Genomic DNA, 24,141 nt, shown 5'->3' with positions numbered 1-24,141 from the left:
AGCAGCCTGTGAAGAGGGATGGATTGTACAGGTAGCTGGAAGCCGTGCCAGTTCGAGTGTTTGCTGGTAGCCTGCTACTATATTTAGTTTCTCTTGGCCTCCCAGAATTGGACCTTTCTAGATATGGAGATAGGCACAACCCCAACCGGCCTGGAACAACAGCGTGCCGCCGCTCGGCTTTGTAGCTGTTGTTTTCAGCCTCTGTCCTTGCCGATCCCGTGTTTGGCGTGGAGGATGGTTAGATGAGGTTACGTGAACCAGAGTTGTTTTTGTAGCTGTTCTGGCTGCACGTGAAACCTGGGGTATTTTTAAGAAAAGCTTCTTTTTGGAGTCTATTTTCCTGTGGCTTTAACCCTTTGTGTTGAATTTCTGGCGTGCAGAGCAAAGAACAGGAGTCATTAGGGAGCTTTTCCAGTTTTGTACCACAAGCAATCACACAGATACTTTGAGGCAACTTTGGTTTACTGTAAGAGATCCCTGTCTTGAATAATTGTGACCTACCCATGTAATTAAATGAATTTTTTTCTTCCTGGAACTTTATTCTGGCTGCAGCTGTTGTACAAGCTATGGATTTCTAGATTTGTGTCAGAAAACCATGACTTCAGACCACTGGGATTTTTGTGGGTGGGTGAAAGTGATAACAGATTAATGAGTTTTCCTCAGCATCTCCATCTGCCAGACTAAACCACGTTCTGCACAGGAGACTTAATGCAGCTGTTTCGAGCCGGTCCTCTGAAAGCAAAGCACCCCTTACCTAGTCAAAGCTGACCCCTGATCTAAAAAAACAAGCTTTGCTCTTAAGGTGGCCTTTTGAAAGGCAGGACTTGATATATAGTTATGTTTACTTTCCTTTTCCTGATGATGAACTCAAAGCCTGTAAATGAGGAAAAGTGATGATCATACGGAGAAATGCAGCGATCGCCAAAGGACCGGGTACCAACCTCACATGCTCCCAAACACGTGGATCAGGTTCTTTGTCTGAAATTTGAACTCTTATTGCTGTGACACTTGCAATTGCCTTCCTTGTGGTTTACCTCAGTAAGTAGATAAAACGTGCAGTATAAAATGAGTTATTTCAGTCCCAATGCAGGCAGCTCGTACTAAAGGAAAAGGAGCAGTGAGCAATAGCTGTGCATGGCCATACGTGTAAAAGTGTCCACGCTTTCTCAGATTGCGCTTGGCTCAAATCTCTGTCGCTGCGAGGGGCATCCAGCTGTGAGCAGAGCCAGGAGGAACGAGCTGAGCTGATCAGGCAGGAGCTGCTGTGCATGAGCCGCCGCTGTTGGCTTTGCTGTTCCCTCCTGTGAGCTCTGGAAGTTAAATGGGAATGAAATAGCTGCCGAATAAGACATGTTATCCATTGCCTGCATCCATTTATATGTAGCAAGTTGCCATGGCTAGGACACTGATTAATTATTATTTTGAAATTGAGCGTTGTTCTTCAGCTTTTTGGGCTGTCATTTCCAGTGTCCAGAAGGTATCTGCAAATGCATCTATGTTCGTGTGTTGTGTGTGCCTGCACATACACACTCCTCTGCTGTTCCCATACGCCCTTTCTCTAATTTTTTTCATGACTTTAAGATTGGATCAACAGTCCCAATGCTGAGGAGCCCGAAGGTGCTGGGGAGCCGGATGGTGTGGGGACAAGGCTGACTTGGCTCATTTGGCTATGTAAAACATAAAAGTGCATTGGGGGGGCTGTTCTTGGATGTGATGAGTTGTGCAGCCGCACAGCTGTACCAGAACTGCCCAAGATCTTCTGACTTGTCTCCCACGTGGACTCTATACAACTACCTGTCAGGAAGATGTGCAATTCCCATGATCTGTTGTATGTGTCACCCCAGATTTCTTTGGGCTCAGAGTGCCCATTTTGTGCCTGGAGCATCAGGGGCTTTCTTGCTGTTTTTTGTGGGCTTGGTGACATGTTGTATCCTTAAAATTTGGACTGGATGGTTCCTCTGAAGTACCCCACATCACCACAGAGAAGTGAAAACTAGCAGCGCAATTACCAGGAAAGCTGCTGCAGTCCTTGGTCTTTTGTGCTGGGGACACGTAGAGTTGGAGAAAGATCTTATTTTCTTTATATTATGACATTAGTGACACTAAGTGTTTTGTTCTGATTCTTAGTCAAGAATGGCAGGAGGCTAGAAGAGCCTTAGAAAAAGTTTAAAAGTATTCTCTGCAGTCTGGAAATTCTGCCTTACGGTAAGATGTTAAAGTTAACTCTTTATAGAGAAATGTTAAGAGATCACTTGATGAGCCTGTAAATGTGCACCTTCAGAGATGTATGTAACTTCTTGAATGTAGCAAGTAATGATAAGATGGTATTAAAAATCTAAAAGGCAAAGCCGGTTGAAAACCTATGATTTGAGTTGGAGCTTTTGGATCAAGTTGGATATCTCGACTGAGAAGGAGGAAGGAAGAGGCTTTTTACCCTTAGTTGTAAACGGAATTTTCTATATAGGGAATAGATGCTTTTATAGGACTTTAATGGTGACTTTTGGCTTAATTCTGGGCTGAAGTCTATTGCTTTAACATCATTACAGTCTGCAACCCCACCATTTCAAGCTGTGATTCAGCTGGATTGTCCAGGCGAAGCCAGACTAGGTGTGAACAGCCCTGGTTGGCTGACAACCAAGGAGCTGAAGAACCACAGGATGCGGTAGCCTGGATTCAATAGGTAATGCCCTCCCGGGGATCGTGTGCTGTGTTAATTAGCGCTGCCAGGGGAGAGACAACCTTGGAACATGTGCGATTCAAAGGCTACAGGACAAACTGAAGAAAAATGTATAGGAAGCCATTAGATTAAGTAACACTGGTGGTGCAGAAAGTCCTTGGGCCGTGCAGAGCAGAATGCCTGCCCTATCTGTGTGTATGAATATATACATTTATACACATATATATATGTACAGCTGCCGTCTGTCTCCTTATGCAGGAAACACCACAGGTCTAGATGGACTGCTGGTGATACCATATGGATCATGCTAATTTTGTTGGTGGACAAAACTAGCACTATCTTGATGTTCAGGAGTAAGAGATGTGGATGTAGCTGGCTGTAGGTAATCACTGCATCTAAAACTCTGCTTTGGGCCTGAACTCTGCAAAAACAGCCTTCATTTTGGCACGCTGGTTTGTTAAACGGTTATTGTTCCAGGGTGAATATGTTGTTTCTCTGTGTATATACTGAGAGAAAGGTTCTACTTTAAACTGAGGTCCCTGGATTTCTCCTGCTACTGAACTGATGCTTGTGGATTGGGTGTATGGGAAGGTCCTGGTCTGGTTCTTCTCTGCGTGTTTCTGTTTGTGGCTCTCCACTTAGTGTTGAATACGGATGTTTATGCATATACTGAGAAAAGGCTGGTCTGGAAATAAACTCCTCTTTGCACCACTCCACCTCCCACTTCATATTTTAAGACTTTATTCTCTCATAGTAATTTTCCAAGTGGATTAGTGCAGGTCACCAAGGCATCCACCTCAGTAAAATACAGTGAGATGTTCCTGTCATCTCCTGAAACACTCCAGCACTTTACCCCATTGCTTATCAACCCACACTCCAGTAATCCTAATAGCTGTGTCATAGCAAGATTAACAGAAAATCCAAGCAAATATTTATGGTTCCCTTCAAGGTATGTATTAATCTAAAAATAGGGATTCTGCCAGGCTGAGGAAGCTGCTGCTGCTGGTTTGGGGAAGAGGCACACGGGGCAGGTGATGCTGCTGTGGTGTTAGTGGGGATGCAGGGGGGACCAGGACCGGTGTCTCAGCTGCCCTTGGTGCTACAGCAGCACCACACAGCATCTCGGTGGTGAGAGTCAGGGAGAAGAAACACAAAGGCAAAGCAGAGGAGGAGCAGCTTGAGCCTGGAAGAAAGCAGCAAAAGGTGACATCTAGTACTATAAATGCTTGGGCAGTCACTATTGAATCATGTTGAAGACTTCGTTCCTTTTAGCCTGTGTGGCTGTGCAGGTTTCTGGAGTTTGAGTGATACGAGAAGGCTGATGAGGTACCACAGCTTCTTCCCCCAGAGTAGAGCTGGTCCCAAGGGTGCCAGGTTCCAGTCTAGCTAATGATGAGGATTCTCTCCTAGTTTTAAAATCCCTGTGCTCATAAGAAGGTCTAAGCTAAGATTTTTTAATAGCAGCATCTCAACACTGACCAGAACCATGAACTCAGGAGCTCCTGCGATGGAACACCTGGTGAGGAGCGTGGTAGATGTTGCAGCTCAGCTAAATTCAGGCAGAAACTGGTCTCCAAAGGGGAGAAGTGGAAAAAGAGGAGGCTCTGTGGGTGTAGCTTGAAACTCTAGGAGATATCTGTAATGTCCTTACTGTGCCATAGTCAAAGAATGCTTTGTGCCTGGCAAGGCCGTCGTAATCGCTAATGCTTATAAATATTGTCCCCTCTTTCCCACACAGGAAAAAAAGCAGAATTCCTTGTAGTTTGTGTGGGTTTAGGGAGTTTTATTCTGAAATAGCTGCGGGATTGTGACACCAGAGGGAGCAAGTGAGCCTGAAATAGTTGCTTTCAACAAAAACCAGCAGCAAATAATCACAGCCTTTGCAAGAGGTAAATTAAAACCATCTCCAGCCTGGGAAACATGCACAGCTCAGCATCTTTTATCCATAAATATTTCCCTGCTGTTGAATCTTTGTAACCCCTTCGGAACCAAGCAGCTGGACTCCCCCTGCTAGCAGCAAACTGCTTCCTCCCATGTGCTCCCGGAGCATCTGCTGGGCAGATTTTCACCCCTTGATAACTGAGCTCTGTGGCTCTGTCAGACTTTACTGGACTGAAGGAGTCAAGAAGGGATTGGGATGAAATGAGTCTGACATCCCTGTGGAGCAGTTTTAGTACTGGAGCAGTGGATTTAGTCATTTCCTTAGCGCCCCTCATGCATTTCTGTAGCTAAAGCAACACTTGAGCTCAGGAGGAGGTTGGTCGCATCCTTTAAACATGAGTTTTCCAGTCTGCACACACATCGGGAGCGGTCGAATAGCTGGAGGTGGGGATTTTCGGTGTTTGTTATTAAACCTCCCTTGCAGGCAGATGATGTTCTTCCCTGCCCTGTCTCCATGGCATTGCATCCTTGTGGACACAGATACAGCGAGGCATACCAGGGGTTTTGCTGCAAGGCAGCTGAGAGCGAGCTGCCATCAGAGGGCTCCAGAGCCCTATTCTTCAGTGCACTCCTTTGTGGAGCGATCTTCCCCTTATTCTTCATCCGTTTGTCCAAGCTGCCTTAGCAAAACCCTCTTACACCTGCTCTGAATATTTTTTCCTCGTATTTCTCAGATTGGTTGTGAACCTGCTCTCTTCACTTTAACCAGTATAGTTGTACGTGCTACAAAAAAAATGCCTTGTACTCATCAAGCCTATTTCTTTGTCTGAATAGAGAAATTTGACTTAGTAAGACTCCTTCCCTGTTGCAACCAGACCCCCGTAGCAGGAACTGTGTCGGAGGAGGCCTGAGACCACTTTGAGGGGCATCGTTCATCTGTATGCAATGTACTGTGTGCCCGTCTGGTAACCAACACAATGAGCCTTGGCGCTGGGGTTTGGGGCAGGGGAGGGAGTTGTGTTGCCATGACAATACAAATTGCAATAAATGACTCTTTATCTAAAAGCATCACATTTTTCAAAGGAGAGAAAGGAAAAAAAAATGGTGTAAAATAACAGCAGTTGAAATACGGTGTGAATTCCAGCTTCAATAGATGTGGCTTCCTAGAAAAATGTGGGGCTGTAGGTGTTAATTCTGGAAATGTTCTTCCCCTTGGGGTGTTGAGGGAGCACTAAGATGATCATGCAGGAGCCAGGCAGCCTATGACTAAGTATCCAGCAAGTTTTCCATGCAAATATTTGGATGTGAGTTCCAGTACTAGCTGACTCACGCCATGGGACGTACTGGGAGCGCAGGGACCGCACACTGGTCGCCGCTCCCCGGCGGGGCACAGCAGCCAGGCTGGCACGTCAGGCGCCGTGCAGATGGCCAACTATTTATATTTCTGTTGTGCCTGGAGCAGATTCCTCAGAGTTATCGCTGTCTGGGGGAAAGTAAATGTCCCCTGGAAGCCAGAAGTGGTAGGGATGTATTTACAGCAAAGTCCAAGAGATTTAGTCCCGCTTTAGGGGATTTTTAGGCATCTCCTGTTGATCCTGTTTAGGTGGGACATTTCTAATCCTGCTGTGAATCCCTGTTAGAGACCGGGTTTGTTTTAGGCAAGGCCAGTTTAAGATCTGTTTCTACTTTGATCTGGCACCTCCCCGTAAGCTTGTCTGTTTTCAACATAGATTCCGAAGACCAGGCTCTTTTTTTAACCGTCGTTCTCCAAAATCATCCACAAGAAGAAACTAAACTTATCCAGTTGCCTGTAATTCAAGCTGTGTGATGACTGCACTGGTGTCGCAGCCTGTTGTGTCTTGTTAGGCACAAATAGAAATTCTAAGGAAGTTTGGGATAATTAGAAGCAATCCAGTGATTCTTGTGACTGTATAAAAATAACAGGACTTTTTAAGGATGGGTTATTTTTAGCAGCTTCATGTCAAAAAGGTTTTGCATCAGAAAACAGTAAAATGAGGTATTGTACCTGGGTTGTCTTGTTTTGTCTTTTTCTCCTCTAAGTATGATCTGTGTCGAGGCTCTTGCTTCATAAAATAAGTTGGTTTTGGAAATGGTTGGGGGTAACTAACGTAGCCCACTGGTTTTCATACAAGGGGAGATGAGCACCAGGTTTAGCAGTGGGACCCAGAACCAACCAAACTCTTAGTGGGTAGTGAAGATCTGATTTAAAAATAGTACATTTTGAGCAGTGCACCCAAAGAAACCTTGCAGCCTGAAACTGTCTGATGTCTATCTGATCTGTATTTAGTTTTGGTGGTTTATTGTGTCTCAGGGAGGTTAACTTCTTTCTGCTTGCCTGTCCTGTAACAAGACTCTTGTGTAAGACAAGGTGTTTTTCAGGCTTGTTCTGAAAAGCTGCTCTTCAAGGGAGAGGTTACAGATTGGCAGCCAAACCCAAAAAGTTATGTTTTTATGGGTTTTATGTATAGTATATCTTCTTCCTGCAAAGTCAAGTAATGTTTATATATTAAAAAACGGGGAAGAAGGTTGAGAGTCTCAACAGTTCTGGTTACCAGGCAGAATCCAACCCACGGCACTGAACCATTTCAGAGTTGCTCCGTTGTAGTTTGTGTCACCAAAGGTTAAACTTTTGCACCTGAGTGCAGCTAGATGAAATTCAAGGTAAATACTGGAAGTGCTCTTAGGCGCTGTGCCGGTGGGACTTTGGAGAGTAATTGGTGACATTTGGGCTTGTCCTGAGGTCTGGTGTGGGATAAAGCAACATTTCCTTCGGTGTGAAGAGGAAGGACACAGATCTTAGTGTTGTCTGGCTTCCTTCTTGCTGAAAGTCTTCTGGTTTGAGAGGCCGGTGCAGGGGAAGGGGGATGCACAAGTCACGCGTGTGGGAACCACGGTAAAGAAGAGACTTGGAGACATCGTGAGTACGAAGCGATGATGTTTTCCCTTTCTCTAAAATGCCTTTTTAACACAAAATTCCAGCTAGGTAGGTAGTCTTCTCAGTAACAGCAACCTCTTCCCAGAAAACTCTGATAGATGATGCTTTGGGATCTTAATGCCCTATGAGCATTACACTGACTTTTCTCCCCAAATGCCGTCATGCAGACATCATCTCCCTTAATAAGACTTGACGAAGCTCGAGTTCGTTTTCAATTCTGGAGTCCTAATCAGTTTTGTGGTTTCCGCCCAACACTGCTGCGTTGGTTTGTGAGACTCTGAAAGTGAAACTTGCACCAAACAACGACCAAGAAAATTGTCCTGTCGGCTTTTGTTGGTGATGCATTTGAAATGCGAGGTGTGCGGTGCTGATGGTGAGCGGGGAGGGATTTTAAGTGTGGAGCCATTTGGCCTTTGTGTAAGCGGGTTTAAGTACACTTGTGTTTGATGATGTAAAGGAAGAGAATACTTTTTCCTTTAAAAAAAGGCAAAAAAGCAAAGTTACTGTTCTTTACTAAAACAGTTTCTGACTGCTCCTATTTTTAGATTGAGCATCTCTGCATTTAAGCTCAGGAATTCAGAATAATATCTGATGGAAGAAATGTAGGAGTTTGTTAAGCAAACATAAACATGTCCTAACTAAAAGGCCAAATGCCTTCCTGATTTCAATGAAATTCTCAGCTTGATAAACATCATTTTCCAGCAGATGCGTGACTGGGATTGTGCGGAGAGGAGCATGTTGGGTCACCAGGTAAACAGAGCATCGTGCATCGGACCTGCACGGGAGCCTGGAATTCCGCCCCATTCTGCCTGTTTGCTGCCATCTTTTGTTTTGTTTTGTTTCTCTCCCCTTTTTGTCTCCTTTAAAACAATCCATCCGTGCTGCTCCACGCTCCAGCGTCGCACCCACGTGCATCCCTGACGGAAGCGGGAGCAGAACCTTTAATCCTGACCGGGGGATGGATGGTGGTTTCTCTGGTGTTTCCGCAGTTTAAGGAAGTGGCTGAAGTTCCTCCTGGTTGACTTTCCTCTGCAGAAATGGGACAGATGGGTCTTTTCCTTTTATGGCCAATAATGCTGGTTTCCCTTTGCAATAAAATCCTGGGTCAGAAGTGGAAGCGAGAAGTCAGAGCGAAGGGGCTGGTCCTGCCACCTCTGAACGGGTGGGGATGGGATTTGCGACATAGTACATTCCAGGCTAAAAAAAAAAGCAAATTACAACATCTACCCGGAGGCGCTGGTTTTGTTTGCTTGAGGGGTGCCTTAGATTTCCAACTGTGTTGCTTAAGACAGCAATTAGGAATTGTGAGTCTCCTTAATTTCATGGGGTGAAGTTTATCAGGTCCAAACCCAGGGTGGATTTCTGGTAGGGTCTAGATAACTCTGAATCTAGATAAGCGTAGGAGAACAATACCCAATTCCTTTTGACAAACACCTTCAGTCCTTTACACCAAGTGAAATTTCTTGGCCTCTTATGGATGTATCAGAATAGTTTTCTTCCTGGACCCTAAGGAGCCATTTTTCACAGCAGTTTTTGTGATCTTGGTGCCTGACACTTGGCACTGGCTTCACTCATTAGCTGAAACAGGTAACGTCCTTCTGCGTGGTAATTACCGATGGGGTTGGTGAGCCAAAAGCCAGCTTTGTCAGCCAATAATGTCTTCTACAAATCATCCCTGGCTGCAAATGGTTGGATGAATTTGAACCTTAAAAGTATTTTTCTAATAAAGTGAATCTCCTGTTTCTTGCTACAAAGTGCTTCATATCCTGTTTTCATGATGTTAAAGCAAAGGGCTTGTTTGGCAGTGGGCTAAACTTCTCGGTTTTTAAGCGGTATAGCTTGTGTTTCTTCCCTGCAGAACTTGCTGGCTGCTGCATTAGTTCAGCTTCTTATTTAGCCCTTGAGCTCTGAAATTAGAAGGAAAAAAAGAGCAACTGGTTAGGAGAGTCTGTTGTGATGTTCTTGTGACCGTCCCTGAGCCTCCTTTGCTTCCAGGAGCTGCTGACCTGAGCATAATGGTTCATTGATGGACTCCCCTGCTCCTTCCTCAAGCAGGCAGCTGAAAGGCTGTTTCTTACCCTGATCCAATTGGTTATTTCCCTACTTGCACCTTTGAACAAATGAGTTGGACATGGGCTCGTGCACCCATCTCGGTACGTTATGGATCTGGGGTTTAATTCCAGCCACCTCTCGCTAGATCAGTTCCAGCATACGGTTGGGGTTTCTCTTTCGGAGAAGGTGTTGGGAAGATCTCCATTCCTTGGTGGTTGACACTAGGATGGGCAGCAGGTTTTGCTGACATAGTAACCCCAGGAAGAGGCTTTTCCAACTGGTCAGTAGGAGCTAAAAGTTCCTATTACCAAACATGTGGGGAAGCAGTTTAGAAATAGTTTTCAGCAGTATCTGTGTGTTCTTCAGTTCTGTTTTAATGATGGTGTATTTATGATCACACTTTTTTGCCTTCCTTCCTCTCCTCGTCTTTACAATAGAGATCTCAGGAAAATGAGAACAGGATCTGTAAGTGGCTCTGGGGCTGGAGAAATGGCCGAAACCAGCCCTGTTTCTGAATGCTTCGCTTGTGTTGCCAAAATTGTTGATTTAATCTTTCAGTATCCCACAATCTGCATTTTTGTCTGTGCTTGTACCTCTCTGAGGGTATCATACTTATTCCTTGCAGAGGAACTGCATGTACAGCGTAACTTAATAATCCACCCTTTTGATAAGGTAACCCCCAAGCACCAGTCTCAATCCTCACCTGCATTCAACCATAATAAAGCATTCCAGACTTGCAGCTCTTTTATTTTCTTCCTACTGTACAAGTGTAGAAGTGGGGAGAAGGTCTGTGTGTGGTGAAGGTGAGCACCCCATTGCTCCCCATTTAGGAATGACAGCCGTACTCCTTGCTGGCCCAGGGTGGCAGGATGGTTTTCCTTCTCCCGAACCAGCCAGGATTCTCCCCCCAAAACCAAGTTGACGTCAGTGATACAACATAAAATATTCCAGTTTGTTTTACCGTTGTGGTTGGGTTGTGGCAGAAATGACTGTTGGTACTTGAGGGTGACTGCTGGGTCTAAACAGATCTCTGGAGATGAGGTGGGTTGTGGTTTGGGTTTATTTTTTTGGCTTTTACGGAAAACAGGCTTGCAACATCTCTGGTTCACGCACAAGTCATGCCATGCGAATAATTGAACAGTGCGCTTAATTAAAATTAAACTACTGAAGGAGCGGGGAGAGAGGGGAACAGATCTTTCGGATCAGTGTTTTTAACTGTAACAGAAAGGGAACCGCTCAGCCGGAGATTTCACAATGTCAAGGGTTGCAGCTCGCTCTTCCCGTCTCGCTTCATTTTCTGCACGGCGCTGGGACCTCACGGATGTTTCAGGGTTCAGGGAGTTGTTTCAGTCTCGTTTTCCCTGCTTTATGCCTAGTCTCCCATGATTGTGTGGAAGCCAGCCTGTCCTCATGGGTTACCAGCTTTTGTTTCAGAGCTGGGGTGGGTGGAGAGGTTCTCCTTGGAATTGCAAACTCAGTTTAGCTTCAGTGTCCGCAGATCTGAGACGGTCTCCCTCGTACTCCAAAGTGTTCCCAAGCCCCTCATTTTTCTGAAACTTAAAAAAAAAGTGGATTGAAAGGGATTATATGAGCTAAACAAAAATTATATTACAATTTAAACAACTCATCGAATTAGAAGACAAATGTGTCCTGAATTGCCCCGATTTGGCAGGATACTGCAGCACTGCTGTTATTAACCTGCCTGGCCTCTATTGGGAGTTAAGGCGGCCGATCGGCTTTGGTCAAGATTAGGCTGGTCTGGGGCTTTCAGCAATGGCTTTGGATCCCTGGGTCCCCCTGCCAGGGCCAGCAGGTTTGTGGGGTGTGCGCTGGGCATTCCTTTGTTATTTCAAAGCCTCGGGACTGGTACAGTCTAAAAGGAAAGCTTGCAATGGGGTGTACTTCAGGTTGGAGACACTTTTGATCACTGTAGCCTCTGCCCGATGGTTTTTGGCCATCATTTGTGCTGTCTCCTCCCCAGTGTCCCCCTGCTCCCCGCAGCCCTGGGGAGCCGCTTTGCATCTGCCGAAGCTGCGGGGCCAAACGTGTTGAAAATCCATCCCCAAATGGCAGTTTTGAGGCTTCTTTGCCACCTTTGCACAAGACAGAAACCCAAGCCTAGTTAGGCTGGGCTGCTGGGTGCTTTAGGTATGGGAGGGAATGGGAACATCATCTGGGGGCTCTGAAAGATGAATTAGGGAGTTGCCGACACATCTGTTTCCCTGATTAGTTTTCAGTATTTTACTCTGCTTTATTTTTGTGTGTACTCATTTGCTTGATATCTTATTATTATTATTATTTTGAACAGGCAGCTGAGTAGTTTTTGTGGTGTGGGATGAAATCCAGTCCATGTCTGCACCGGAGCTCCGCATGTAAACTCTTCCATCACGCTGCACTTCTCGGTGGTTTTGGCTGTTTAAAAGCTCACTGGGCGCTCTTTCTTGCCGGAAGGTTTCCGCAGGCTGCTGGTACAGCCCGTCAGCTTTGGTTTTACCGCTAACTTATTTCAGTGTAGCAAACGAGCTGCAGATGACTCCGTGTCATGTTGGTGAATTTGGAAGATGGAGGTTAGCAGTTCAGAGGGCCATTTTCGGTTTATCTGCCATAAATGTTATAACTATAAATATACTATAGCTACAAGGCTGTCGGCTGCAGCTGGTTCAGGGGCTGCAAAGTGTCCTCTTCGTCTCTGCAGAGCTTGTTAGGAGCAGTAGGAAAGAGGTAACTGTACCATGTAGGCATTAAAATAATAAACTATCTGAATTTCTGAGGTTTCAAGGAGGCCAGGTATCATTTTGCTTTTGTTTTTCCTACTTCCCGAACATTTTATTTGATTTTCTTTTTTTATATGGCCATTCTAAAGCTAGGATCACCTTGCTTGTGGGATTTGCCCTCGTTTGGGTTTGATTTCCCTGGCAAAACAAGCTGTACTTGCCCAGTTTCTGAGGGTGTATTTGTACCAGTTCACCTTTTCTCCTCCCTTGCTGGTGTTATAACAACCTGGAGCGTTACATTCTGCTGTAGGTAGACAGTATAGTTAAAAAGGCTCTAAATTAGAAATGAAGTGTGTTAATGCTGCTAAATTACCCTGAAAATTGCCATATTGCAGAAGCTCATTAGAAGTGGTCGTAGGTGTGTTATATAAACCTGGGTCTCCACGCAACTGTTGATGGAGGAGAGGACATCTGTAACCGCGCTCCTCGGGTGATCCTTTCCTAATACAATAAAATCCGCGAGACGGTAGGGGGAGAGAGAACCACGAGAAACACAGGACAGGTTTGGATGAGCTTTTCTCCAGTTCTGCCGCCCAAAACTCTGGGCAGGGATTTGTCTGGGGTGGGGTGACGGGATTTGTTTATCGCGTCGGTGGCGTAAGAGGGAAGTTTCAAAATTAACTTTGGCAATTGTTCCTCCTCTCGGTCTCACAATGCATCGTTAGCTGGTACCTCTGCAAATAAGATACCTTGATTCTGTTAGACCTTAACCTTCTTGATGTCGTTGGGTTCAACCCCTTGAGTCACCTTCTAGAGTTACCCTTTAAAAATCAAGTTGCTTGTCTTGAAACCTAAATCTGTTCTTCTCCTAAGGCCTCTATTGTTACCACCAGTTCCGCAGTTGCTGCCTCTGTTATTTAGCCCTGCTAGATTTCATCATTTAGAGTTCCAGCTAGTGGAAGTAGCATTCCTTTTCATGTGAGGTTGTGCGCGGGATTAAGGGGATTTACCTCTTAGATCTTCTCTCCAGAAGGGGGTAAGGCAATCTGCACTGGGGGAGGTGGAAGAGGGTCAGCTGCCGAGCGCTTTGAACCAGGCTGCTAATATTTAATTATTGACGTTGGCTGGGAAGGCATATACCAATTAACTGCAATCAGCCCAACAGATCTAAAAGACATGGTTAGTAACTATGGATGTATTTCTAGTAGCATGTACTGAATTCCTCCTTCATTCTGCCTTGAGAAGGAGCAGTGTGAGCTCAGGTATGCTGATTTTGACAACATTTCAGTGTGGGGTACGGACTGTACTGAACCTGCCTTTATAAAGTGGCCAAGTGGTGGTTTCCGGGCTCAGGTTGGTGGGTGAGCACCTCTGGGTAGGTCACAAATTGTGGCTGTACCCAAACTTGGTGCTGTGCTGAGCTGGAGAGATGCTGTGTGTGTATCAGACTGCCTTCTTAAAAATATTATTTTAGGGAGAAAGCTTATCCTTACGAGAAACCCTTGTTTCTCTGTTTAGGAGAACGGATCCTGGTGAGATGTATGTGTGATGGAAGTATTCTCATTTACGCAGCTGAGCTGCTGCCTGAAACTTTCAATATGTTCCTCACATCCCTGGAGCTTGAGAGGAAGTAACTTTGAAACCATCCCAAATAACGAAAAAAACTTGAAAGTTTTGTACAAGCTCAAATTAAATCATGATCCTTCTCAGTGAGAGAGCTGCTTCACTTATTCTGATTATACTGTGGCACGTGAGCATGAGAAAAACGAGTAATTTCTTCTGGTAGCTCTGTTTCCACCTCTGACCAGCCATAGGGTGATGCTGGTGCTGAGCAGCACTGTTGTGTGAAGCTGCAGCTGGTTTTGCTCTATAGGTCTCTGAGCCCTGCACCCAAACCAGCAGCTGAGCTGGCCTTTTAAAGTCAGGCTCTGGGGAGGGGAAGAGCTTGCTCTGGTTTGCTGCATGCGTTTCGGGAACTTCTGAATTACAGATATGAGATAATCCTACTGAGTTAGGCAAGCGTGGGGTGGGAGTTACCGCATTTCTGGTTTTCAGATTCTAACACGGGTGATCCAAACCTGTGTGGGAACCGGCTTGCCAGGGCATTTCTGGACGCAAAAGGGCATTGCCTGTCTCTAGTGTCTTAAATATGGGGAGGGAGAACAACGTGTTCAATTTAACACAACATGGAAAGCAGGAGACATTGCTTGGGGTCCTAGTTTTTGGTAACGGGGTTTAATACATGGCCATAAAAGCTTTAAGCAACCCTCCTGGTGGGTGTCAGATAAAAATGCATATTTTCCTTATCCAGTCTTTAATTCATCCAGCTTTAAACAGAGACCTGTGAGGAGGGTTAATGTTCACATACTGACACATTCTTAAGCCTAGTCCAAGGCTTGTGCTTTTGCTTTATTTCTCCTTGCAACCCCTCCCCCTCCCAGAATAAACCATGACTGTGCTAAGGAGAGGAAGCTTGTGTTTTTCCCTGGGTTTCTCTCAGCTGCTCGTCCCCTCTGTTCATCCTGAGCTGCAGCTGCCGTGTGGCCGACAGCCGCTGAGCGGCAGCCCTGCCCGGGGAACCGCAGACCCCAGCACCCGCCTCCCCAGCCCCTTGTTCCATGTGCCCTCGCCCATCCGAGCCAGGCTGGGTGTTTTTTCTCTGTGTTGCATGGATTTTGTACATTAGGAACTGGGCATTCTGGTACCTGCGGAGCCGCGGTCCCGCATCCCCACTCTGGGTGTTTGTGCGTCCCTAAAGAAGGCGCTCTCACCAAAATGGATTGTCTTGGACTGGATTATAGTCTCTTTATCCCAGCTTAACATATAGGAAATCCCAGAAACAGCCCCGAAGGAGTTTGTTCGTGAGAGCTTATCCGTGCTTAAAGGTTGTATTCATTTAGCTACTTCTGCATCCACTTTTAGTTCAGATCAGTGCAGCTTTATGGACAGTGGAGATCTTGTGGGGAGGAAGACTGTGTGGTTCTTTGTTTTCCCATTAACTCATCTGGTTGGGAATTGCAGCCCTTTAATTAAACCAGAGCAGTATGGACTGGCCATGAGGTGCTATTTTTAAGACTATTGCATTCACATCTGCTTTTGGGTAAAACTTGGCCTGTTTGAGTTTTAGCCTGTGCTATTGTCTGTCTGAAAGCAGGAAGAAGCAGAGAATCAATCACTGGGGCTCTGTCCCAGTGAGCATCGAAGAGATGCACAGTTATATTTTGCCTCCCTCTCTCCTAGCAGCAAATGTCCCCGTGTGTGCAATCAGCAGAGATAGCCAGAGCCAGCACCGCATCCTTCCTCGGGGACCGGGGGAATCGCACAGTGCAGCAGCAACAGGATTTAATTAAGCAGCATATGGAGAGCTAAGGCGAGCGCTGGACTCCGCTCAGAGCCACCGCTGAGAGCTGGAGGGCGGCGATGACAGCCTGGGCCCTCGCCTGTCGTTTAAGCTGAGCTTCCCTTCCTCCCTTTTGCATTTCGCTCCGGCAGTAAATGGTTTTGTGTGAACTCCTACAGGAGAAGCGGGCACACAGGAATGCCGTGGGCAGTCCGTCAGTGATCTGTGCGTATCATCTGATGTTTTTGTCCGTGTGGCATTTGTTTGGGTTGAAACCAGGAAAGCTGGTGCGTCTGCATTGCCAGCAGTGTGTACAACAGACTGAGTGTCCAAAAGGACGTGGAGTCTGGCAGGGAGAAGTTTATTTTTTGCATTTTTACCCCCTATGCCCCAATATGTGGGCTGGACCTTGGAGCATTATTTTTAGTAGACAGCAGAGTGAAAAAAGGCTTGGGCTGTGTTTTAAAACTATAGCATCCACTGCAAGTACCGGTAGAAATGCTGAGGAAGGTGGTAAGTTCCCACAAAACACTCCCTTTTACCTTCATTGGGTGCTGGGGCAGTTACCAAGGATGTTTAAGGACCACGATGTCCATGCTGGAAGCAAACTGGGCACCCTTGGCCAGTCTGGCCCTGAGCACAGAAAGCTGCGTATCCGCACCGCTGACCCTGGGAACAAAGGATCCTCCTGAACCCAAACATGTTTGTGTTAATCCCGGCTGCTTCCTGGCGGCCAGCGAGAGGAAACGGAGCTTCTACCTCCAGCAGATGTACAGTGAGGAGATTACAGCCTGCGACTAAACACCCTCTCCATCACATCCTCCTCTCCGCCGTCCCAGCCTGGAGCATTAATGGACTGTCCCAGGCTCTCGGCCAAGTTCGGGCAGATGTAACAGGCAGCAGATACTTAATCTCCTCCATCCGTGCCTGGTTTGGAGCTGTTTGCTGATGCCAAGGGTTCTGCAAACACACCTTCCCTTGCACCAAAAGTGTGAGCTGTGTTAGCGGTACCTGCCTGCAGGGGGCTGGGGAAAGGCAGGAGAAACATGGGGAATTCAACCATCCAGAAATGACTAATTTAGCTAAAAAGCTGTGGATGAGGTTCTCAGGGACATGGGTTAGTGCCAAGGTTGGACTTGACGATCTTGAGGGTCTTTTCTAAAATTATTTTATGATTCTAAAACTAAAACTCTGGTTTCCCACATCAGGTACTGCTAAGTGAGTAAACCAGGGTTTGCTAATGGACAAGGTGCTGAAGTTGGGCAGGGTCTTGTTTTTGGTCGACTGACTTGCTTTTTGGCTGCTAAACTTGGAGAAGAAGCTTTCAGGACTCATTCCCTCTTTGTGTGGGTTTAGGCGCTGCCTTATATTGTGGTAGCCAGTCTTAGTGCTAAGTGCTGTTCTTAAAATGGAAATAATATAGACTGTTTGCAAAGAATCAGCCATCCTACTGTTTAGGTTAATTAACATGGTAGTGGCAGAATGTTTCTTTATCAAATATAAAATAGAAGAAACCCCAGTGGAAATTGTAGAGGTTGGAATTGTCATCATGTGAGATGTTCAAAACCCTCATCAGCCAAGTGGGTTGGATTTGACTAAGAGTAAACATTTTAAAGTGACGCTTTCTCGGGCAAGAGCTTTGATCTCAGTTAGGGTGCTGGAGCAGTTGTCTTTGTCTGAACCATGAGCCTTCTCCCTGCTTTTGTGTAAAGGGGTTCAACACGGGTTCCTGTAACTACCAACAACGTACCATTGTCCTGGGTAGAACAAGGAGTTCTGCTAGTAGCATGTGTGTTGTCCACTTTTCCCCTGCTTTTGTATTGGAGAGGACGTGGCTTGGTCAGAGGCAGCACCAGGTGATGCTCAGAGCTGGGAAACCCTGGGGACATCTGGGAACAGGTTGCCCAGAGAGGTGGTGGATGAACCGTCCCTGGAGACATCCCAGGCCAGGCTGGACGGGGCTCTGAGCAACCTGAGCTGGTGCCCATGGTAGGGGTGGCACTGGATGAGCTGGGAACGTCCTTCAACCCAACTATTCAATGATTTTGTGATCTTCACGGTGTGCATTGGAACAGGCGGAGCTGCTGGTGGGTTTGCAGCTCCCCATGGCAAACACATCTTGGCCTCTTTCCTTTCTCCTCGCCTGCACAGGAATCCCTTTTCCCACATGTAGGAAACAACTGTTTGGCAAAAATCAACAGCCTCAGCTCAAGGGAGAGTGTTGTTTTTAAATAGCTGTAGTGCACAAAGTGAGGATGGTGGCAGTAACAAAAGGCAAAGGGAACGGCTTGGTACGAAATATAAGCAGCACCATCTGCTTCAGAAGGGCAGCATTTCTAATTTGGCAGCAAAGAAGGCTCCTGGAGTTAAGTAATTTGGAATAGTAGGCTCCTGGCTGGAGAGTGTGCCAACCCTTCTGGCAAAGAGCTGATAAATCTTTGTTGCTGGCGTGTGAAAGTGGTTCTGTGTGGCAGAGCTCCAAAGGCTGTTTTTAACCCTTGGTGTACGTGAAAGAAAAAAATTAAGGGAAAAAAGAAACAACACAACAGCACTTTTGATCTTGGAATGGCATGTGGCCAAGTGTCGAGGGGAAAAAGGGAGGTGGATCCTCACCAAGGTACGTGAGCGGCTCGAAGTGTGATCCTCCCGTGCCGACAGCAGCCGGACCCAGCCTGCCAACAAATGCACACAAAATGGGGCCTGTCTTAACAGCTTTAGCAGGAGAACAGTGTATGATGAATGAATTCATGAGGATCAATAGAACTGAGGCATTTACTGCCCCTTAAAACTAGTGCCTGCCTGCCAAAGGGTGCATTTGCAAGGTGAGCGATTGCAAAATCCTCTGCTGAGCTTTGGGACACGGTCACACACTTGGCTTTCCTCTTACTACAGCCCTTTACCTGCTGTCCGGCTCACCAGCCAGGATGAGGAGCCTTTAATTCTCCAGATGAAAGTATACTATTACACATCTCCCAGCAAGCACCAATACAAACAAGTTAACATCTTGCACCCTCTCCTGGGGTGGCTTCCTTGGAAGCTTTGCTCTTCATCCTGTTTGTCTGATTTGCGATCAAAAGCATCTTGCTGCCTACGTGTGTCTTTAAGCAGTTACTTCTATTGTGTCTGATAGAAAAGTCCGATTTCTTCATGAAAGTAGAATGAAGGTAATGCAATCAAAAAAATATCTGTCCCTGCAGTTGTCGTCTTTCTTTAATAGTGCCACCAGAGCTGGGCAAAGCTCTTTTGGGACCTTTTTTGATGTGGAGGGGAATAGGATTCTTCACAGCCATGTGGGTTTTTCTGCCAGGGGGGAAGTTGGATTTAAAAGCCTGAGCCCCAGCCATCCTGAAGATGAAACAGTTGGACCGTGAAACCTGTGCTTTTTCCAAGTTTGATTTGGATGTTTTTTAATCTTCCTCAAATTAAAGGAAAAATCTCTTGTTTGACCCAAAACAAAATTATGTTTTCTTTGGCTAGCCAGCCAAAAAATGCAGCTCCATCCCCACTGTGAGTCCGAGTTCCCTTGCCAGTTGCACCATGCAGCTTTACCAGTCTCAGATTAGAGCCTATTTGCTGAAGAGTTTACAAGACCAGGAGAGTTCAACTTGCTCTAAGCTTAGTTCAGCTATTCTGTTTAAATTCATGAATATTTGTTCATATTCTGCCTCTGGTTTATGGACATTTGTCCACATCCTGCCTTTTTAATCTGTTTACTTGCATAAACTACTCTTACTTTATTTTGTGAGGTTTTACAAAGCATAATATGGATTTGCTGTATGCACGGTGAAGCAGAGGTTTTGATGCAGCTGTGAGGTTTCCAGCGCCTGTTACCCAGAAACCTTTTGTATGAAGGTGTGGGGGTCAGAAAACAGATGAACTTGGAGTCCTTTAGCACCATGTTTTCACCTTGATAGTTTCTTTGGGGTAGCAACCAGAGAACCTGGTCTCTGTTCAATGAGTTTTAGGTGAACTGGCATTTACAGATTCATTTTGTATCTGGTTTTTTTTTTTTTGGAAAAACCCTTGGCTCCCATTGTTTGAGGGTCTTATTCTGGTCTCCAGTGGAGGACAGACCTGCTGAGCTCCACACTGTACTGCCAGCCCCATCCGAAGAACCTGCAGTGTGGTGGGGGAAGAGATGGGGAAGTTTCCCAATTCCTGATGCTGTTAGTGGTGTGCTGGGTCCTCTTTCTCTTTAACGCTCGTTATCTCCTTCTCAGGAGACATGTCGGAAGTGCCAGGGGCTGTGGAAGGAGCACATGAACCTCACCTGTGAGGAGCTGGCTGAGAAGGATGACATCAAATACAGGACGTCCATGTAAGTAAACTCCACAACCAAGCGAAAATGGGGAGGTGGATGAACTCGTGACAGCAGCACACAGAGCAATACGCTGACATGGAGGGCATGAGAAACCCTCTGTTCTTCTGAAGGCCCTGAAGTTCTGCTGGGTGTCGCTACCTTCCGGCAGGGAGGTCTTAGGGATGTCAAAGCTGAGGGGTCAGAAGACTCCCAGGATGGGATTTCTATCTGTGAAAGATACTTGGCAGCAGATCCAGCTGGAAATTGGAGAACGTGGGAGAATTGTCACCAGCCCAGCCGGTTCCTCTGGCTGGCCGGTGTCTCGCAGGCTGGCACCTGGTCCTTCCCAGAGGTGAGAAACCCCCATCAGTGCTTTGGGGGAACAAGGGAGGTGTCACATAGAGCCCAAGTAGTGGATTGAGTCACAGTATGTTGTTTATTACCCTTGGAAAATCTAGACTGGTGACAGCGCAGTTTGCTCAGCTACTCCTTTCTGGCTTCATGGGAGGGGGAGTGTGTTCTTACAGAAGCTTGTCTCTGTTTCTAACCAGTTTGTAGGAATCATTACAGAATGGAGGCACGTTTTGAAATACGCAGGTGTAAATCCTGAGATTTTTCCCTAAAGTGTTTTCAAGTTTGATCTCTCTCATTGCTACAGTAAACTACAAAATCCTCTTCCTTTAGGAAATGAAGGTTCAGCCACGGAGCTGCGTGTCCGGTGCAGTCAAAGGGGACTTGCCCATGTTGCCCAACACATTCCCCTTAGATTTAGAGCCCATCTGGCACAAGCAGAGGCTGGAAAGCTGCACCGCCGGGAGGCTTAAAGGCTGCTGCTTGCTCATCCCACAGTCCCTAATTTGAAACACAGTCTTTACAATTTGATGTGACTCTTTCTCTGCCACTCCTTTTGCTGTAAGAAAGAGGGGTGAGAGGAGGAATGAGTTGTCATGTCCCTAATAAGGAAAAAAAACCCAACAGTTTCCAAACATTTAGCAGGAACGTTGCTGTGAATAGATGAGTCTCACTGCCCGATACAATAAAAACTTCCTTTTGAAGGCCTTGCGTAAGGAAAGGGAAGCACAGCTGGAGTTCAGGCCAAACTTCCTGCCTTGCTCAAAGTTTCCAAAAAAAAACCTCTGCATCGGCAGCATCCTGTTGAGTAGTGGAGGGAAGAGCAGCTGCAGCTCGGAGGACAATCAGTCTCGAGTTGTTTGGGGTTTTTTTTCATCTCTGTTATTAGAATAGCTCCAAACGCCTGGGTGTGGGTTGTACCAGGTGTGACTGCAGGAGTTGGGGTGGCTGCACGGCAGCTGAAATTCCCACCTCCCTCCCAACCTCCCCTGCTTTGTGGGGCCGTGCTGTAGCTTGGTTCGCTGCTATGATCCTCCTCAAAAATACCTCCCTGTCCTCTCCCAAACATACGTTGACTTTGCAAGTCCACTGAAGTATCTGGGTGGAGATGCCTGGAAGAGCATTCCCTGCTGGCAGGTCAGCCCAGCCAGAGAACTCTGCTTCCCTCCATGAAAACACAGTCTCTTTACTCTTCTGTCATCAAATTTCACTTCTAGGTTGTGAATTAAATTGTAACGTGATCTCCAGTGGTCACAAAATTGGCCCTTAGGATGACAACTTATATTCTTAAGTCTTTTAATTAAATGACTGAGGCTTTATTCCATTTCTGTGCCAAAATAGTATCGCCGCGAGCTGAGCACGTGTCGCTGCCAGGATGTCTCTTGGGGGCAGGGACTGTGCTTTGTCCTGGGCTCTCATTTGTGCTGCATTAGAGTAAAACCCATCTCCCGAACCTAAAGCGATAACCTCTGGAAAATGTATGCAGGGAATCTCAAGAGAAGGGGGAAAGCCCAGTCTCTGTGGGGAAAGATGTGATTATTTTTCAGTTACGCATTTAAATTTAACAAAAAACCCCAAATAAATCTGGAGCGTAGCAGCTCGAGTTGGAAATAAATAACGTATGGTCGTGGCAAGTTTGTAGCTGGAGCAAGAGGCAAACGTAAAACTAGCTAGCAGATGACAGCCAAGAGTTTGCTCTTCCTGAACTTTATCTCCCAGGCTGTATTTCTTCACAACCAAGTCAAGCATCCACGTGCCCTTTGGCCCTTCGACTTTAGGGCTTAAATTCCTCCCAAGCCAGAGCCTGGTGCTGTGGCATTTTGGCTCGCATAGAAACTGGGATCGAGTCTGCAGCGTGCAGCCAGTGATTGACTTTCTTTCACTTAATTTGTTCTTGAGTTGTCATGGGTTGGCTCCAAGTGGAGCTGAGCCCAGACCTCCTTGGAACAGCGGTGGATCGTGGGGATGGCGGAGGAGGAAAGAGGAGGGGGAGAGAGGCGCTGGGGAAAGGTGGGGGTTAAAGCATCACTGGGATAGCGTAACAGTAATTTTATCGCGGGCTGGTGACTGCAAACATCCCTTCTCTAATTCTTCTTGCTCCCCTTGCGTTGCAGAGAAGAGAAAATGACAGCCGCCCGGATTAGAAAATGCCACAAGTGTGGGACTGGCCTCATTAAATCGGAGGGGTGCAACCGCATGTCGTGTCGTTGCGGTGCTCAGATGTGCTACCTCTGCCGCGCTGCCATTAACGGGTACGACCACTTCTGCCAACACCCCCGCTCGCCCGGGGCTCCCTGCCAGGACTGTGCAAAGTGCTCGCTCTGGACAGACCCCACAGTAAGTAACGAAGGACTTTTGTGAATGATTCGCACCCTGATTTCAATTACCGTCCCATGCCAGCATGTTGAAATACCAGAGGAAAACGGCTGTTTTTAGACAGCACAACTTTTTCCCTTTCCCAAGGCAGCTAAAAAACCACACTGGAAGCCAACATCAGCACAGAGTCACATCTGACCGCAACTTGGAAGGAACGAGTGTTGCTTTAGGGGAAAAAGAGCTCCTGTTAGACGAGGGCTTTGGCTGGAAATGCTCTGAGCGTTGTTCTGGGGAGCGGGGCTGTGGAAGGAGCTGGTGGGGAGCGTGTGCTGGCACCAGGCGCGGTCGCCAGCACTGGGATTACTGGGACTCGTTCCTAGTTTTGCAGCTGAGCTGCAGTTTGGTACGGCTTTGTGTCTGGAGGAAAGGGGGGTCACATCTTTTTGGTTCCTGGTTTATCTGCTCACCCCACGAGTCCCTTTGCAGAGATGGAGAAAACTGCCTGGAAACTGAATGGCCCGAAGTTACGGTTGGGTCCATTCTCACGGCTGTTGTCAACAGCTGCAAAGGGAGAACTGAAGCATGGACTGAGCTGTAAGGGAAGCTGTAGTAACTTAATACAGCTCTTAGCTGTGACAAGCATGGGAAAACTTAGCGCAGCGTCTCTGTAAATAGAGGTGTCCACTGTCAGAAATCCAGAAGGAGTGTAGGTAGGAGCAGGAGTTGAATTCCCTGGTCTCAGCCATCAGTGGAGCAATGGGAATGTGAATTTGCCTTCCCAGAGCTTGTCCCAGCTTCGTTTGTCCTGACGCTGCTTTGTCTCGGGCTGCTGCAGTTTGCCAGAGGCCGCTATCTCTGCAGAGATGTGCTCAGTGCTGCGCTTGCACAGACCAAGGAAAAGCCGCTCTATACCTGCATGCTCCTGGGGATCTCCCACGGGGTCCCAACCAGGGTAAACTTCATCCTCTGCTTCCCTGCGTTATGCTTTCAACGTGTGGTGTTAAACTAAACACAGACACCTGTGGCGCCCCGTAGCCTTTCTGACACCTGGTTATGTGCTTCGGGAATTCCTGTCCCACTCCTCCCCATTTTCCACCGGGATGCAATTCGGGGTGCGCTGGCGTCCTTTGTCCCCGTCAGGCTGCTGATTGTGCTGGTCGATGGCATTTGTTCGGAGCCAGAGAAAACATGAGGCCTCTCAAAAAAAGCTCGTGCTGTACTTTAAAATAAATAAATAAATAAGCAGCACAAAGAGGCCACTGTCACCGGGCCCTTTCCAGCTCTCTAATTAACCAATGTTGTGGCAAAGAAAAATTTCCCACCGTCAGCAGAGAGCTGGCACTGCCTGCTCTTTTTTCCCTCTTTACTTTTTGGATGATGGAGCACTGGTGGGCTGGGGAGGTGAAGCTGGGTGACTGTCCTTGCTGCGGTGCAGAGAATAACGTGAAACTCGACTGTTGGCTTCTAAGGGTGAAATGATGGATACGTGTGTGGATTGTCCCCTGTGGTAAAGGGCTTAGTGATACTAACCCTGTCCCATCTGGGTGATCTGTG

The 24,141-nt window shown here is 46.8% G+C and overlaps 1 protein-coding gene across 8 annotated transcripts in view; it reads left to right on the top strand.

Moving 5' to 3' along the window:
* The window catches only part of RNF216 (ring finger protein 216), a 77,301-nt gene that overhangs the window by 42,853 nt on the left and 10,307 nt on the right, over window positions 1–24,141 (top strand). For all 8 annotated transcript variants that reach the window (XR_013922885.1, XM_080354171.1, XM_080354170.1 and 5 more), the window contains 2 exons: window positions 19,841–19,938; window positions 22,386–22,608. Coding sequence is in view for 7 of the 8 variants with exons in the window: in XM_080354171.1 (XP_080210297.1) it covers window positions 19,841–19,938; window positions 22,386–22,608 (321 nt within the window). In the remaining variant the exon portion in view is untranslated. The remainder of the gene's footprint in view (window positions 1–19,840; window positions 19,939–22,385; window positions 22,609–24,141) is intronic.

This window comes from Nesoenas mayeri (assembly GCF_963082525.1).
Source record: "Nesoenas mayeri genome assembly, chromosome: 15".
Taxonomy (NCBI): domain Eukaryota; kingdom Metazoa; phylum Chordata; class Aves; order Columbiformes; family Columbidae; genus Nesoenas; species Nesoenas mayeri.
Note: the sequence above shows the minus strand (reverse complement) of the source record. Positions and strands in the feature narration are given on the sequence as shown.